This window comes from Neovison vison, chromosome 5, assembly GCF_020171115.1.
Source record: "Neovison vison isolate M4711 chromosome 5, ASM_NN_V1, whole genome shotgun sequence".
Classification (NCBI taxonomy): domain Eukaryota; kingdom Metazoa; phylum Chordata; class Mammalia; order Carnivora; family Mustelidae; genus Neogale; species Neogale vison.
Window position 1 is genome coordinate 86,020,186 of NC_058095.1, and position 18,659 is coordinate 86,038,844.

Consider the following 18,659-nt stretch of genomic DNA (forward strand, 5'->3'; position numbering starts at 1 on the left):
GTAAAATGACACACTAGGCATGGTAAGAACAATCAGCTGACTGTTCCAAATGAAAACTGTGTTAGCCACTTCACTTTCCTCAGTGTGCCAAGTAGAGGGATGCTCTCCCATGGTAAGCTAGTCACCACTGTGGGTACCGGTCACCAGGGTAAGCCAGTCACCACTGTGGGTACCAGAAAGACTCCTCCCTTCACCATCACAGATCCCAGAACTTGGCCCCTCTACACTTTCTAATCTCAATATTTGTGTATATCATTTAAAAGAGGTGCGTTCATTCACACTTTCCCATTAAAAACGACAGCTTAAAATACAAATTGCAGCAGAATTCTTTGAGACCAAATGTTCTATGAAATATTTTCAAATCATTTAAATATGGTTCTATTGTGGTATGTACAACCACCACCTATAAACCTACATTGGTACAGTTTCCTCTCTCCTTTAAATAGTTATCAGCACCAGGGGGGGAAAAATGTTAACATAACCTCTAGCTACTTCAGTAAATGAAAAAACAAGATTCAAAGAATCAAATGAACAAAAACATCAAGCTACAAATAAACACAACATTTAGTAAGTTACCATACCTGAATATCCCCAGAGAAGTTGTTGTGCTAGAATATAATTAAATCCAATCTTAGAAAAAGCCAGAACTGTCATAATTTCACATGACGGCTACAGAAATTATTCTACATCTTAAGATAGCACCATCTATGGAATCTTTACACATCATTATGTAAAAGAAAAGCCATAAACAAAATTCCAAATATAGCAGAATATACATTTAAGATTTAAAAATGTATTTCAATGCAAGCTAAATCAAAACTACATAATGGGTAGGAAATAGCTCGGAAAGAAAGCAAAGAAGAAATGAATACAAACTTTGTATGTATAAATTACATTTCAACAGCATAAATAATGTAATTTGATAAGCTCCCAGTGTGCTTTTTGTACAGATGATTACCATATGATATTCAGATATTCCAGATAAGAATTTAAAAAGGGAAGGGTGCCTGGGTGGCTCAGTAAGTTATGCATCTGATTCTTGATTTCAGCTCAGGTCATGATCTCAGGTGTTGAAACTGAGCCCCACACTGGGCCCCATGCTGGGTGTGGAGCCTGCTTCAGATTCTCTCTCCGCTCCCACTACCCTTCCCACCTGCCTCTTTAAAACAAAAACAAAAAAAAAAAATTAAGAAAGGGAAGACATCTAATTTACAGAGTAAATCACTCCATAAATCAGAGTATCTCTACAAAGTACGTACACAATTTTTGGAGTATTTCCATAAAGTAAGTATAATTCAGACTCCATGACAAAGAAAAGGGGGTTTTCTCATATACTTCTACTGCTTGCTTATAGTAACCACCAATAATTTCAACCATCAAAGAATCCTATATGGCCATCTAACCCCTCCTCTGCCTGAAGCAAGCCATTTCTTTGCTCAAGTACACCTCCACAGCTCTGTGCCATGTTCATATACTTGGGTGTATGAGGCTACACCTGGCAGCTAACACAGAGCTGAAGCTCTTATCAAAGGAACTTAAGCTCTTCTAATCTGAACATTCTTTCAATTACTTTACAGGCATTCCGTCCGTCAATGGTGACTGCTAGAGACAGAGAAATAAACATGATACATGACCTCAGACCGTGGCTTATAGTCTAATGGAAAAGGTGGGTATTAGATAAGTTATCATAAATGACAAAACAGGTACACATGTGGGGCACAAGTGCTACAAGAACTCAGTGTGCCATGAGGACACATGGGCCGTGAGACAAATGAGCATGAGAGAGCGAGATGGGGGACAAAGGAAACCATGTTTCCTTAGGGAGGAAACCATTCCTTAGGGAGGAAAAGAACAGGCTACCTCCCATATATGAGAATGATCAAGGAAGACTATAAAAGAGATTAATAATAATCACAATAAAAGCAAATACTGATATAATGTTTCCACATACTGGATTCCAGGCATCTTTATGACACCCAGAAATGGAGCCATATAGTGAAGGGCCTTGTAAGAAATATTAAGGATTTCGGCCTTAGTTCCAAGGAAAAAAGGGAAGCCTTTGAAAGATCTTCAGGTAAAGAGTGGGAAAATATTTTAGAAAGATTAAGTAGCAGTACTGTTGCTGTGTTAACTAAAGAAGCAAGAACGGATGTGGGAAGACTTCCATGATTACTCCCGTAGTCCAGGTGAGACGGAATGGCCGCCTGAAGGGGGATGAGAGTGTGAGTGGAAGACGTCCTACGACAGGTCCCTCTGTCCAACAGGTGGTTGTGAACGTAGTAACCCAGAATATCCTCATGGAACAAATCCTGCACCATAATCTTTGGAATATTGCTCACCTATACAGCTGAGGCTGGCACCTGAAATTGTCACATCTTCTGAAGACTTCTACGTACACCTATGAGACCGTCTCAGCAATGAATACCGTAAATCATCACAAAGTAGTGTCGAAGTGGACAGGTGAATACACCGCCCCTCCACCATGATGTTTGCAGCCTTTCCCCAGAAAGTCTGAGACAGAACACGTGCCAGCTCCTCTGCGAGGTGCCCGGACCCGCCACCCCCTCCTCATACTGACTCTATTCTCAGGATCTGACAGAGGACACATCCCACTGAAGGGCAGTATTATTTACGTTGATGTCCCCACTGGACTCTGAACTCCTTCGCTTTTATTCTTCACATTATCTCCCTCTAGCACAATGCCTGGTACACAGGGGAAATTCAGAGAAAGGTTTACTGGGAGTCTTTGGTCATGAAACAGAGCAAGGCATGAGGCCATATGTAATAAGGAAATATTAAAAATACTTCAAATATAAATAGGATCGTGGTGCTAACCTATCAGGCACTCCTACCATTTGTGTGATTTAACTGTTTTTTCTATTTGTTTCCTCCAAAACCCATCCACCCTCTCTTCTAACTATTCCCCAAATTCTAACAGTCAAGCATTTACTCAAGTAACTTAACCCTCAAATAACTCAAATGAAGAGGACAATATACACCCGATTATCTCATAATTATGGAGAGCAGATAAGAGGACAGAAGATACTCATCTGAAAAGTTAACAGTAAATCACAGGCACAATCCCAGGGATTTATTTGCCTTTCCATCTTTGTGCCCCTGTCCCGCAACACCATCCCCAGCCCAGCACGTGGAAGCAGGAACATGTCCAGCCAGACGTGTCAAGCAGGCACTGGAAATACAAAAACAAAATAAGCGATGGTTCCCGCTCTCAAGGATTTTATAGTCTAGCAGAGTAAAATTATGACCATGATAAGGCCGAGAGGACTAAATGGGCTGTGGACTGAGCTGGACTGAATGGGCTGTGGATTGAGCTCCCTGAGCCAAGCAGAGGCAGCCACCTCAGAGGTGCAGGGCAGGGGTGGGTGCAGGGAAGCCTCCTCTTGGAAGACACGTGTGGGCTGAGGCGTAAAGGATGAACACAAGTCTGAGCGGCAAAGTGGAGGATGGAGAGAGTGTTTTAAGCAAAGGAACACCACATACAAAAATACAGACATGAGAAAACTTTCATTCAGGTAAGAACAATTACGAAGTTCCCACCTTGAAGCAGCTGCTGTGCTACACAGTGGTGACAAGTGTGTCTGCTCTTGTGAAATGGATGGAGTGGTAAGTTTATCAATCTGCAAATGCTCGGGATGGCGAGAACAGGAGGGGGACACAGAATGAACCTAAGCCAAAGAGATGGTGAGTTCACAGTCACAGAAAGCCGTGTCACCCACAGGAACACCACCAGGTTTAACCTGAGAGAAATCAGTGTCCACTGAAAATGCCGAGCAGGGGAGGGATGTGATCGGAGAGGGAGAACTGGAGCAAGCGAATCTGTGAGGGGGCCCTACACTATGACGGAGGCAGCACAGAAAGCGAGAGCCTAATGCAGAGAGCTGGGAAGGAGGGGGAACAGACTTAAGGAGAGAATGAGTACTCAAGTCACGAAAATGTTGATTTTGAGACACTTACAGAACTCCCAAATGCAAAATGATAATAGCGGCCATTTCGTCAGTGACCTTATGTGCCCGGTACCATGTTGAACCGGACATATTATGTATGCATCATATCACCAAAGTCATGACCACCACAACACTACGACATCGCTTTGCGATAACCTGCCCCCCTGCAACACTGCAAAACTGGATAAAACTCAGGAAGTTGTGACTGCCTGCCATCCTTGACTCAACCCTTACTCTCATTTCTCTAACCTTATAATAAAGTAATCTTGCACTGGATATCACCAAAACTTGAGGGCCTCAGACAGACTGTCATGGAAGGATGTTCCTGTATTACCTTGTTACTGACTGGGAAACAAAGGCTCAGAGAGGTTGGCTAATTTGTCCAGAGTCATACAATGAAGGAGTTGGGTGTGAGCCAAGATCTGTGTGAGTACAAAGTCCCAGACACGTAACCATTACAGCACACTTCCCATCTTGACACTGGGGTGGCAAAAGATGATGGGGCGGTTCTTCCACAGGGATGGCGGCAGGTGCCTGGGCTGGGTAGGGATACTCAAAGAAAGTGAGAGCAAGATGGAAGAGGTGAGTGAGAGCTCCTATAATAGCCCATACTTAGGGATAAACTCAGGAACAGGAATTCACAAAAATTCTGGGAAGCAGACAAAGAAACATAAGGACACCAAAAGAGAATAGTGCCATAAAAACCAAGGTATACCGGAAGGGCATGAGCAACAACGTTTCTAAACTTCAGGGAGATCAGATAAAACAATAAAAAAGGCCACTGGACTTAACAATAAAAAAGTCATTAACTGGTGACCTCAGCCAGGCAATTTTACTGGAAATCTAGCAGAAACAAAGATTTGTTTGCAATGATAATAGGTGACAAGGAGGCAGACCATAAGCATATCCTACGCTTTCTAAAAGCTGGACCAGGAACGAATGCAAGAGGAATCAAAGTCAAGTTTGTTCTGGGGAGGGAACCTTTGTTCCCCTTTGTTCAAGGGGAAAACTGAAATTATGTTTAAAGCTAACAGTAAAGGGGCAATAGAGGCAAACAATGAAAATACAAGCAATTACTTAGTATTTAGCTCAGGATTCTAATACAATACAAGTAAAACTATGAAGTAATAAGACAGATTTTATCCTAGGAATGAAATTAGAGAAGTACCCACTGCAGAGAAAAAAAAAAAAAAAACACACATTTCAATTCTAGGCAGCAGAACTTTCAAAACTGGGCAATCAGTTGTTACTGATAATCAGTAAACAGAAGTCTACAGCGCTCTGTCAGCAAAACAGCCACATAATCATCATTTAGAGCAAAAGAAAGATAAAATAATAAATAAAACATCATGTTGTGTACGTGTGATGTTCCCTACCATACGAAGGGAGCTCCCAGGGTAATACACCTAGAGGTAAACAACATGCAGGGGCCTCTCTTCTCCCACACTCACTAATGCCCTCCATCTGGCCCAGGCCACCAAAACATGGAATAATATATTTGACTGGTCACTTCAGAGAAGAACCTGCACAATCCCAAGAAGCTGGGCAGGGGCAGCCAGCGCGGGGCAGCCGGGTTCTCCCACACTGCCTATGTCTACACTAGTGAGCTAATCTGAGTGATTCTGGATCAACAGTAGAAGCAAGCTGCCTGACACCAGCCATGATCTCCAGTACCAGAATTATCAGGATGTCAGGGCAATGTGTCATGGTGGACACAATGGACTTCTCTCTGGGCATCTCTTCGCTAACTCATGTCTCAGAAAACCAAAGCAAGGGTGTCACTTACTAGGTCCTCATCAGCCTCCACATCACAATGCTCCCAAAACATTAAAACTGTTTAAGGCAACAAACAAATATGAAAAACTAATTTTGCCTGGAACTAAAAGTACAAAAATAATAGGGAAGATGCCCAGGAGGCAGTTACCCATCTTTCATATGGCCAGATAAAATACTGAAAAGGCCAGAGGTCAGGATCACTAAATAATCATGAGAATGGTAGCCTAAACTTAAACTGAGATAAAGAAAAGTGACCTTGAAGACAATTTCTGGGAGAACCGAGCTACACATTATGTGTGAAAGAAACATTCAACCCAACCCATCTATTGTACAGTCCAGAAAAATTAACCAAGAACCAGAGACGAAACAGTGCTTATGGTATAATCCCAAAAAAACAAATCAGAATCCACAGTAGATGAGAAAATGAAAAGACACACGAAGTAGGAAGACTCAACTTTATAAAAATGTCAAGTTATCTATGTAAATGCACAAATTTTACTCATTCCTAAAAATGTAACAACGGGTACCCCATCCACCTAAGGCCAGACAAACAAGTTGTGGCCATGCCCTATGCCACAGGGTATCTGAAAAGTTCTGAGTAAAAGCGGTATTATTCTGCTGGACTTGTACCCTTTGCTCCTGATTTGGTTCCAAATAACTTGAATAACTGGGCTGATTTCCAAATCCATATCCACCTAAGAAACTATCAGCCATTAACAAGAACATTCTCTTCAAAAGAAAGTAATACATCACACAGGGAGAAAGCAGGATCTAGTCAGACAACCTGGATGGATAAGAGTAGTCAAAGACACAGACACACACCCCGGTAACTAGCTGAGCTCATCTGTGCTACTAAATGCCAGGATCACCGTGTGAGCAGACGAGACCACAGAAGGCCTGAGGCAGTGTTCTGGGTTTGGACCTGGGTTTGTTCAGTTTATAAAATTTCACTGAGCCTACATTTATGGTATGTATACTTTCTGTATGTGCATTATATCGCAATGTAAAGTTTTTATACAAGACTGCAATACAGATTTTGGAAAAATAAGGATTTCTAAAACTTTGGAGCACAGAACAGCAGTTATAGGAATCCAAGTTTAGACTCCCAAAAAGGCTACTTTGAAGATGACCATTCCGAGCTACGTGAATCATCTAGATAGTAGAAAAATCAACATCCACTTTCCAGCTCACAGTTACAGATCCCTATGGTTAACAGCACTGCACACTCATCTTCACTTAGTCTCACCTGGGCTCATCCTTAGTTTGCCTCCCCCATTCCAACTCCTTTACTTCTATTTAAATGAATAAAGATGTATAATGTATAATAAAGATGTATAATGTATAATGATGTATAATGATTTCCTTTACTCATTATCCTTCAAAAGAGAACAGCATATGCTATAAAAGACACAGTACAAAAAATACACTTTATAACCTTAACTGAAGGGACAAATCCAGAATTTTTCAGGCCAGTATCTAACTTAGAAAGAGTTCAGACAATGGTTTTATAAGAGAAAGGATGCTCGCAAAAGTTGAAAGATTCTATTAAAATGAGACCCATGCTGGTCTTTCTCCCAGATCTCTCTGTCTTTTCCTACAAAAAATTCTCAATAAAGGACACCCATCCTTTGCCAAGACCTCAAGAGTTCCCTTTCCTGACACTGCCATCAGTCTGCAGTCCCTGGAGCTGAGCCAGAACAGCCACAAAAAACTCTGGAGGACTGGGTGGTGTGGGTGACACAACAAGGCTGGCAGGTGTAAGCCCTGAGCTCCAGGCACACACGACCTTCCGACCTTTGAACCAAACCTCTTTCCCTCCTTCCTCTGTGCAATCCAACCAGTAACAGCTGTGCTCACTACTACATTGGCTACAAGACATGAGACTGAGGGTTCACATGAGAAAGGAAATGGGAAAGCATTACAAAGCTGTGTAAGGGACACCTGGGTGGCTCAGTCAGTTAAGTGTCTGCCTTCAGCTCAGATCATGATCCCAGCAACCTGGGATCAAGTCCCATATTGGGCTCCTTGCTCAGCGGGGAGCCTGCCTCTCCCTCTGCTTGCTACTCCCCCTACTTGTGCTCTCTCATTCTTCCCCTCGCTGACAAATAAATAAAATTAAAAAAAAAAAAAAAAAAAAAGCTGTGTAAGAAATTACCACAAATGGAAATTTATGGTGACAGGAGAGGTTTTGAAATGCAATACCTTGGATTCTTTTATATGTCCAAATCTAGCACTGAAATGCCTTAAAATATAGCAATTACATTAGGTTAAACCATCTGAAATTGTTAACTTATAGGTTTAGAACAAAAACTATTGAACTACTGAAATCACAGAAAACTTATAAAAACTATTTATACTTTTAGCAATAGGTTTATTTAAAAAACAAAATAAAACAAAAAACCTAAGCAACGATAATACCTCGGGTTTGGGCAGCTTCCTTTAAAGCAGCTATAAGGTGAGGCTTCAAGTTATCCAAAATGAACCTTCCTTCAAGACCTGGGAAAAGGGACCTAAAAAGTGAAAGAAACACAGCAATTATAACCTTCTAACAATTCGAAGATAAAAGAAATTCAATTACATAATTTCAAATCAGTTAAATGTACTACTTTATATAAATTATATTGCACATACCAAATCACACTGCAATACTTTTTGATCGAATACTACCTAGGCATCCCTTTGATCGAATACTATGGTGGCATCATGCGCCATAGCCAAGTCCAGAATAGTCTAAACATCTTAGAATGAAATTAACTTTATTTTCTGAGATTCATACACATCCTCATTTATAAAGAGTTCCTTAATGCACTGTTCTCATTAAATTCAATTTCATCAAAATAATTCATTATCAACTCAATCTTACTTCATTATTAGTGCTTTAGATCCCTTGTTTTCAGTATCCTGTTATGAGATATCCAAGAGAAATGACTGCTCGATAACTTTTAGGCTGACCAACATCTGAATGTAAAAATACACCCTTTCATAGTTTAACAAAGTATTTCTGCGAAAGTCTCCCTGACTATAGCTCTACCCTGACGGCGACTAATGGATTTCCCAGTAAAGGACTCTAGACGTACGTGGGGGTGGGGGGAGGGAACAGTGTGGCAGAAGTGTGAGCTCTACCTTGGATAGTCTTCTGAGGTAATATAAATAACATCTTGATCTGATACAGATGAGGAGAAGGGCACAAAATTTCCGTTTTGTAAAGGTAGCAGCTCCAACCCCAGCAGTTCACTGTAGGCTTGATCAGAAAGCACAAATTCTAGAAGGTGAAGCTTGTCTTGGGCATGACCTGGTTGCGCAGACTTCCTCAGCACCTGCCGCACCCACGCAGGCGTCACCTTCCTCATGGGCTTGGCGCTGGAGGCAGCGAGCTGAACGGCAGCAGCAAGATTGGCGGGTACCTTGACAATCTGCTTCCCTGAGCTCTGGAGGTAGCTGAGCACGGTTTTCGTGTATTCCAAACTTTCGTCCAGTTCTGAGAAGTAGGCCTCCTCCAACTTGACCCAGTGGTTGCTAATGGAATACAGGACCGCATTCTGGAACAGCTCGTTAAACAGAGGCTCCAACACTGGCTGCCAGTGCACCTTGACTTTGTTCGCATCGGGCCAAAGCTTATAGATGAGGTCAACCGACAAGGGAAAATCAGAGCTCCTTTCTGTCTCCAGACGTTTTATGGAATCTAAGATCAGAGTCGCGTAGGCTTTAGGGACAACGTTCACAACCAGAAATTCATTCCACAAGGCTGCCGGGTCTCTCCACTGGTCCAGCTCTCGCCACTTGATGCTTCTGCGATTGTCAGTCAGGCCAAAAAACCCACTGATGTGAATTGGGAGGCCCGTTTTGCTTTCCTCACCTGGCGGCAAAGGAAGAAAGCAGAAGGCTTTTCCTGAGAAATCGGCTGTTGCTCCTTTTTCTTCATCATCTCTTGATAAAGACATGGCTATTCCAATGATTGGGACAAATTTCAATTCATCAGCTAAAGAATCAAGTTTACTACTAATCCCTCGCCCACCCACACTGTTACACACCAGCCAGGAGGTTTTTTGTGCGTCCTTAGTACTCTCATCTTCTAAAACTATATTTATATGATATGTTACACAGGTTATGCTATTGCTTGGAATCTTTTTACAATAGTTACTTATAGCAGTTTCCAGAATCTTTACAGAATTGGGCCGCTCGTGCTTCAGGGCCTTATTCTCACTAGCAGTTACCCTAAACACCAGTCTCTCGGTTCCATCGGCCTCTCGGACGTGTAAGGAAACATCCTGCACACTTTTCAGGAAGAGCAGCACTGTGTCTGCATCTGCCCTGAACGAGTCAAACAACTCAAGGACCTTCTGCTTATTGTAGAGATTACTACTAAGCTGGGAAGGTTGTAGGCGAAGAGGGAAACGGAAAAATGTTCCTGGAAAATTGGCATTTACAAACGTTTCCTTGGTGCTTCCAAAAATGCCAATAAATGGAGCAAACTGGTCTGAAAGTTCACTAATTTCTTTGCTGTCATCTTTGAGATTCCAACACTGGCCTGATTCATGTGGACCAAAAAGCGTTTGATGAGGGTCTAGCATCCCAATCTGGTCACCACTAAATATGCAAGGAACATCTGTAAAGAAAATTTCGACAGTCATGATCAACTCTGAAATTTAACGCACAATTATAATTACAATGTACAATTACTATCAAAATATCATAAGTGGAAAAGCACAAACCATAAAGTGACTCTAACACAGATTTAAGAACAAACTAAATTTAGCTCAGGAATTTAATTCTCTGAACATGAAATCTAATGATTTCTCTTTTGATTCAGTAAGTACCAGGCAGAGAAACTTTAGATGATTAATATGAAAACGTAAGAGAAATCTTCAAACACCTACTACACAATCAACATACGTGAAAGATATTTATACTCAGCCCCCACAGCCACCTGAACCCAATTATACAAAAAGTTACATCCTACACTCAAAATACACATTCCCACCACAGAGTCTCTGAAAGTGGGGGAGGGAAAGGACAGTGCAGGTGACTCCCCCACGTGTTACCCAGTGAGCAAAGGCCCCGGGATACATCTATAAGCAGCCCCCCGGTTCACTACCACCCCGTGCCTCTCCTGCTGAGCACACTTCACCACACGGAACCCAAGCACAGTGGCCTGGGAGACATATTTTTTATACAGCAACTGTTTCACCTGTTTCTCAACCACAGACAATACTACTTTGACAGAGGCAGAAAAACTAGGTACATCAGATGCTCTGTACTTAGAGAAATTCTTCACTGCAGTGCCTTTCTACTGACTTCCTGAGAGTAATTTTCACATGGTCTGCCTCACCTGCTGACTCTCACACCTAACCCTCATGCAAGATGCACCCTCATATTCACAGTCATCAACAGCAGCCTGTGCTGTCACAACCACGGCCTCCTAAACTTTCAGGTATTTTAAGTAGGAAATAAGAGGTCCACCAACCCAGCTGCTAAATCCATCAACAATGCGGTGGGATGGCACTCCCGTCTGCACTCCAGTTACTAAAATTATGTCAGAGATTCCGGATAGTTGTAAAGCATAATGCATGACCTTTGCAAATCCCCAGATTAGAGCACAGCATTCCAGTTAATGCTGTCCCACAGAAGCATGCTCATTCACGAACCGTGAACAAACCCACAGTGCTACGCGGATGTGGCAGTCAGCTAGACTCCCCAACTAAACAATTCATTCCTGTAGGACACTCTCCACGCTTATACGCGGGTTTAAAACTTCCACATGTCACAGACCTGAGGGGTAACTCATCAATGGTTGAACACACCAGTGCTAACATTCATGTATAATTGTTACAAAACACTGCCAGATGTGATTTAATATATGATTTACATTCCACAATATATTATAATAATACAAATGCAATAAAAAATAGAAGCTTACAAAACTGGGCTACAGTGACCCAACACCCCACTTGCCAGTCCCAATTCAGGCTAGAGGTTTGAGAACAATACCACCCTCTTCTCTGAAGAGTGTGCCAGCGTGAACAATAAGTTATATGGTTTCCCTAGCTATAGCTACAGCTCTGCTATCTAGCTCATTCTGCCCTCCTACAAGTTCAAAATGCAAACAGAGTATGAAACTAAACCATAGCAAGTGCCAATTCCATTAAAAAAAAACTTTTTAGCACAAACTGCAGTAAATCCTGAGAGCTTTGACTCTGGAAGATACATCTACTCTTAGAGACGTCTACACGAAGAGTTTAAAGTACTTCCTATTGTAACCACGAACCAGAATCCTCATATTCTTTCTAGATTCAAAATGTGATTGCAAAGTAATCTTTGAAATACTCAAAGGTTTAAGAAGGGCAAAATTTTTATCAGGAAAACGTTAAGAAATCAGAATCAAAGATCTTCACTTTATTATTCAATTCTACTGAGTATTATAATTTCCTCTTCAATCTCCTAATATTTAAAAATAGGTACAAGAAAATCTGTGAAAATCCTTTTGTTTGACTCAAAGATAGTGTAAAACTTTTTAGAGTAGTAACAATTTATGCAGGTATTTTAAGAACTACAGTTCAAACCTCACGTAAAATGACTAAATATGTAATATTACACTGAACCCACCAGATCACGGAATTAATTTTCAACATCACATGATGAGGCTCTGGTGTACCGACCATGGTAACTTTAGAAAACATGGATAGGTCACTGGCATACTTCTTACTGCCATCAGAGAATTTGAAAAAGATGCCTTTTAAAATTACCACCTCCAAAGTTAACTAAGTAAATTACAAAATATAGGTTAAAATAATTTTCATGACCATGACCCCAAAACCAAATACTATACCTGTTATATGATAGACAGAATTAAACCCAATTCCGAATCTTCCAACCTTCAGGGGGTCGTCCTTTTTCCTGCTCCTGGCTATTTCCTGAATGCCGTGCCAGTCCTCTGGTGTGAAAACTGCATTGTTGTACACATACAGAGCTGGCCCTGGGTGGTAAAGCAGGAAAGCAATATTCAGAAAGTAAGGCATGGTGTTCAGGCCTCTGCCAAGAGCTTCCTCCACATAAAACTGCTTATTCCATGGGCAGATGGAAAGAAGTGAATGGATGGGGAGCCTGGGTGGCTCAGTGGGTTAAGCCTCTGCCTTCAGCTCAGGTCATGATCTCAGGGTCCTGGGATGGAGCCCCGGATCGGCCTCTCTGCTCAGCAGGGAGCCTGCTTCCCCCTCTCTCTCTGCCTACTTGTGATCTCTGTCAAATAAATAAATAAAATCTTAAAAAAAAAAAGTGAATGGAATGACTGAATTCTGCACAATAATTCTGATTTTCACAATAAAAGTAAAAACACAAGCGAATGGTAAAAATAACTAGCAGGGAAAAAAAAATTATTGCTGGCCAAAACTCCAAAAAGGGAAAATTAAGAATGTTATGATACTTAACACATCCAAACCACAGAGCAAACAAGGAAGTTAATCAGAGTATACTATTACTTTACAAAATTTACAAAATGGTAGATTTAAATCATTTTGTAAATGGGATAACCTATAAACGTATTAAGGAGACTTGTTATCTAAAAAAAAAACCTTGTTAAAGGGCACCTAGGTGGCTCAGTAGTTAAGCGTCTGCCTTCCCAGGGTCCTGGGATCAAGCCCTGAATCCTGCTCCCTGCTCAGCGGGAAGCCTGCTTCTCCCTCTTCCACTCCCCCTGCTTGTGTTCCCTCTCTTGCTGTCTCTCTCTATCAAATAAATAAAATCTTTAAAAAAAAAAACCTTGTTAATACATTATTTCATAAGAAGAAAAATAATCCTTTAGTCATGTTAATAATCACCTTGTTTGTTTCTGTTTTTGTCAGCCTCTGGAATTTTCTATATGAGGGATTATCTGTATAACTAAAACAATCATTAATGTGACAAATTTTAAAATCAGCACTTCAGAATAATAGTACCCTGTCTTCAAAGTCGTTCTTTTACTTTTTTTTTTTTTTTTAAAGATTTTATTTATTTATTTGACAGAGATCACAAGCAGGCAGAGAGGCAGGCAGCGGAGGGCGGGGGGAGCAGGCTTCCTGGTGAGCAGAGAGCCCAATGTGGGGCTCTATCCCAGGACTCTAGGATTGTGACCTGAGTTAAAGGCAGAGGCTTAACACACTGAGCCATCTAGGTGCCCCCAAAGCAATTCTTCTAAAAAGTTAGCTTTATAATTCAAAATGTTTGAATTTATAATGTGAATTTATCATTCAAAGCATTTTTGGAACACTGCTTTTTTAAACTTCAGAATTAAGAATTCAAACTTTCTTTGAATATGTTCAACTATGGTTAATTCATCATATAATAATTAACAAAATAATTAACAAAGTGCAAAGATATCTTAAGTGCATAGCTTAAGAAAGTCTTACAAAGCAAACAAACCTGTAGAACCTCCATCCAAATGAACACAGAGAATGCTCCAGGGCCCCCAGAAGCCTCCTTCACGGGCCTATAAATTCAAGATATGGGGATGCTGGCCATTGCTTGTTTTACAAAAATGGACTGCTGCTGTAATAGTCTAAGAATGGAGAAGAAAGTAGCCAAGACTGCCGAGGCCTTTCCAAGGAAGAGGACACAGGGGCTGAAGTGGACTCTGGATTTCAGACTCAGCTCTACCGTTACCAACTCACAACTTTGGGCAAATGAAAGCCTTTAAGGTTCAGTGTCCTCGTCTGCTGGTCTGTCAAATAAGGATGAGAACAGTATCGCCTTACAAAGGAGTGTGGAGGCTCAAATGAACAATACAAATGAGGGACCAGCACAATGCCTGCAACAGAGTAAACCCCGAAACAATCAGATACTGTGACTGCTGTAATCATTAGTAGTGTATGCCATGTCAAGTATTTATGATCAACAAAATACTAACACAGGAATCTTAATAAAGTAAGTATCTTAATCGCCAACAGCTAACTCTAGCTGGTCTGAAACAGCATCTCGTGAACAGTGTCTGGTTCTGCCTACTCCAAATATCCATTAAAAATACCTGTGAAGGCACAGAAACCGGGACCACAAAACCTCACAACACTGAACACTGGGACTGAGTGAGCCTCTGCCAGAATCCAGAAAGAACTTGCACAAGTAGAAGTGGAAGGGAATTATTAGTCCAGGAGGGAGGGATGCCTGGATGGCTCAGTTGGTTAAGCAGCTGCCTTCAGCTCAGGTCATGATCCCAGCGTCCTGGCATCGAGTCCCACATCGGGCTCCTTGCTCAGCAGGGAGCCTGCTTCTCCCTCTGCCTGCCTCTTTGTCTGCCTGTGCTCACTCCCCCTCTCTCTCTGACAAATAAATAAGTAAAATCTTAAAAAAAAAAAAAAAAAAAAGAAGTCCAGTAGGGAGCACACCACATAACCCTGCCAGGAGCAAAGCAGAGCTGCCAGCCTGGAGGAAGACCTCCCTTCCTTGCCACTGTCAACCCAAAACCCCTGTGGCCCAGCTGCTTCTAGAAAATACCTGCCAAGATACAAAACAGATGTATGTTCTTACGAATTCATACAAAGCAGTGCTTCACACGGAAAGGAATTTCCTCCTCACAACCTCACTGTCCAACGTTTACTGTCTCCCATTGGACCCATCAGTGAGCTCCTAGAAGGAAGGACATAGGCGACATAAACTCCTGTTCGTGGAACTGCCCTGTGTGCCAGTCTCTGGAGTGTGCCTGACACACATGCACGCCAGCCTGCAGGGCACACCCGCCTGACACATGTGTACACGGCCTTCCGCAGTGTGCCTGACACACGGGCTAGCCTGTGGCTGAACCAGGCAGCACTCAGATGAGCCCACCATAGCCAGCAGACAACTGCGGGCGGCAGCTCCATGCATCGCTCTTCACTGGCTTCTGTACTGAGCAGGCGTAATCCAGTTCTTAGTTCAGATTTTAATCATGTTCTTATCTGATTACCCTCATCCTGGAATAATACTCATCCTGGAGATTTAATCTTGAATCTCACTGAATCTCCACCTCTACCTTGAAGGTCAATTTTAAAATACCCCAGTCCACCCTGATTGAAAAGGTGCCTCTTCCTTCTGAGAGTGAAATAACAAAAGAATAAACTTCTTTGGAGAATTTTCTCCTACAGGAGATAGTTATCTGGGAAGGAAAGGTGAGCAGCAGGCCTGCAATCAACTTTCTCCTTTGGGAAGGTTACAGGGAGAGAGAGAGAACCCAGCCCAATCTCCTTGTAAACATGTGGAGGACAGATCTCTGGGCAAACACACTAACACTATCTGCTAGCAGGAGTCTAGTAGATGCTTTCAGAACTTGCTTATTATAACTAAACCTGGAATTTACAGATTTAGGGGAACGAGTCATAAGCTATTTAATCATCAGAGAAAAATGTGAATATGTTTTTTTTAAAAGATTTTTATCTATTTATTTGATAGACAGAGAGAGATCACAGGTAGGCAGAAGGCAGGCAGAGAGAGAGGGGGGAAGCAGGCTCCCCGCTGAGCAGAGAGCCCGATGTGGGGCTCGATCCCAGGACCCTGAGATCATGACCCGAGCTGAAGGCAGAGCCTTAAACCACTGAGTCACCCAGGTGCCCCTGAATATGTTTTATCACTGAAATAGCTCCTTTCATGTAGGCAATGGCCTGCATGCATCACTGAGAGGCAGTGCACTTCTGCTCAATGTAGGCCCAGGTGTGTCCAGCACAGCATGAATGGACCTAACAGGAAGTACTGGGAGTCCAAGACTTCTCCACACTTCCTTCACTGTTTCTCTTAATTAAATACATTCTTGAAATCCTTACTGGGATGAAAATGGGTGAGAACTCCCCATTTCTATGCACCTGATTTGACAAATTGAGACTTCTGTCATCTGATTATATAAAAAAGAACAAAAACAAGGTGCACTGAAAAGTTCTCATTTGCAAAATTAACTATCAATAAAGGAAAACAAAACTAATATCCAAGAAGATGATACCAGCTAAAGACAACAACAACATCTGAACATAAGAGAAAAACATTCTCAAATACCCAAGAGCATGCAGGGTCCTTAACAAATATTTGTTAAATGAAGGTATCAAAGATCATTTCCCCCTATTTTTATATGTCCAAGTTTATTTTAAATCAGTTCATCTGATAATCAAGAGTCTACCTCTGAGTATACAGCCAACCCTCGAGCAACACAGGTTTGAACTGCACGGATTACACATGATTTTCTTTGATAACCGCTGTAAATGTACTTTCTTTCTGTTGTGATTTTCTTAACATTTTTTTCCCTCTAATTTATTTATTTTGGAATCATATAGTATATAATACATATAGCATACAAAATATGTGTTAATTGACTATGTTATGGATAAGATGCTTCTGGTCAATATTCAGCTGTTAGGAGTTAAGTTTTGGGGGAGTCAAAAGTTATACACAGATTTTTGACTGCACGGGGCTCATTCTTCCAGGGTTAACTGTACTTACAAATAAATTCAGTCAAATAATCATGTTCCAAATACTTTTTTTAAACAAGGTGAACTCAAGGCTAGAAGCAAAAAATCCTAGACCTTAGGTAGGAGTTTGAAGCAAAACACTTCTAGGATCTCCTCACACTGTCACCTTTATGGCTCTATGGTACACACATAATAATATCAATGTGACACCAGACATAAAATTTTCACACAGATGAAGCCATTTAATCCACAAAATAACTTAGAGGCAGGGATGCATGGGAGGCTCACTTGGTTAAGCATCTGCCTTCTGCTCAGGTCAAGACCTCAGGGTCCTAGAATGGAACCCCATGTTGGGCTCCCTGCTCAGTGGTGAGTCTGCTTCTCCCTCTCCCTCTGTGCTTGCTCATGCTCTCTCTCAAATAAATAAATAAATAAAACCTTAAAGAAAAAAATAACTTAGAGGCAGATTTTGTCCTTATAACCATTTATAGGCAAGTGGGCTGAAATTAAGCAGGGCCAGGCCATCTGCTTCATTATGGTGAGTAAATATGAGGACTGGAGTGGTCATTGGGCAAACGGGTACCCAGTGGAGACATGATTTGTGGTGGGCCCATGCAGGACCAGGACCTGAACAAGAGCCTCCTGTCCACACCTGCTATCTTTCAACAACAGTCACGATAAACCAGGGAATCTGAGAACCTGGTACTCCTCTCATAAAACCGGGTGACAGTAGAGAGACGGCCGGCCCCATCACCAAGGCAGGACAGGGCAGGGCTACAATGGCAGCCTTCTGGTGCGTTACGTCTCACTGTCTTCAGTCAAACAAGTACAACTTGCCTATCACAAATCTGACCAAAAAACGAATATATCAGCTGTAATAAATGTTAAATATATACTGTTTAAAGAATTTAACCCAATTAATGTTGATATTCTCCTAAATCATAAAACATATTTTCAAATATATATGACTTACACCTCTTTAAAAGTCTGTTCAGGGAAATTTGACTCAATTGTTCTCATTTTCAATACCTTCCATTGTTTTTAGTCATACTATTATATATAATCATATCTAGTTGTACATACCATACATATCATCCTATTGTCTTTTAAGGTGCATTAAAAGTTATGAACATTCTTTAGTACACAGCCTATCACAAAGTAGGACGGAGGTATCAGGAGTTGACTGGTATGGTTCTCTTACTTTCCTTTCATTGTCCTTATTCCATTGTCTCCTCTAACCCTTCTTCCCAAACCACATCAAAACACCTAAAAGTAGAAAACAATACTTCTTTCTAAGTCCAGAGAACTGTTACATATGTGGAAAGGGTGTCCATTCTGTCTTGCTAATAATATAACTCACAAGTTTACTGAATAGAATAAGACACTTATGTATTTACATTGTTACTTTGAATTTCAAGATTTTTACTCTTTGTTCTCTAAAAATACTGACTTGGCAGACTCCTGCCCATCAAAAGCAGAGAAAAACATCTGGGAAAGTGGGACTGAATATGCCAAGAAGTGC

General features: G+C 41.4%; 1 protein-coding gene across 4 annotated transcripts in view; it reads right to left on the reverse strand.

Annotated features, from left to right (window-relative positions):
* The window catches only part of SACS (sacsin molecular chaperone), a 95,976-nt gene that overhangs the window by 16,324 nt on the left and 60,993 nt on the right, over window positions 1-18,659 (reverse strand). For 3 of the 4 annotated variants that reach the window (XM_044249415.1, XM_044249414.1, XM_044249416.1), the window contains 4 exons: window positions 12,568-12,714; window positions 8,865-10,347; window positions 8,160-8,251; window positions 582-608 (listed from right to left, as the gene is read on the reverse strand). In XM_044249415.1, coding sequence (XP_044105350.1) covers window positions 582-608; window positions 8,160-8,251; window positions 8,865-10,347; window positions 12,568-12,714 — 1,749 coding nt within the window. The remainder of the gene's footprint in view (window positions 1-581; window positions 609-8,159; window positions 8,252-8,864; window positions 10,348-12,567; window positions 12,715-18,659) is intronic. The other variant, XM_044249417.1, reaches the window with a different exon arrangement.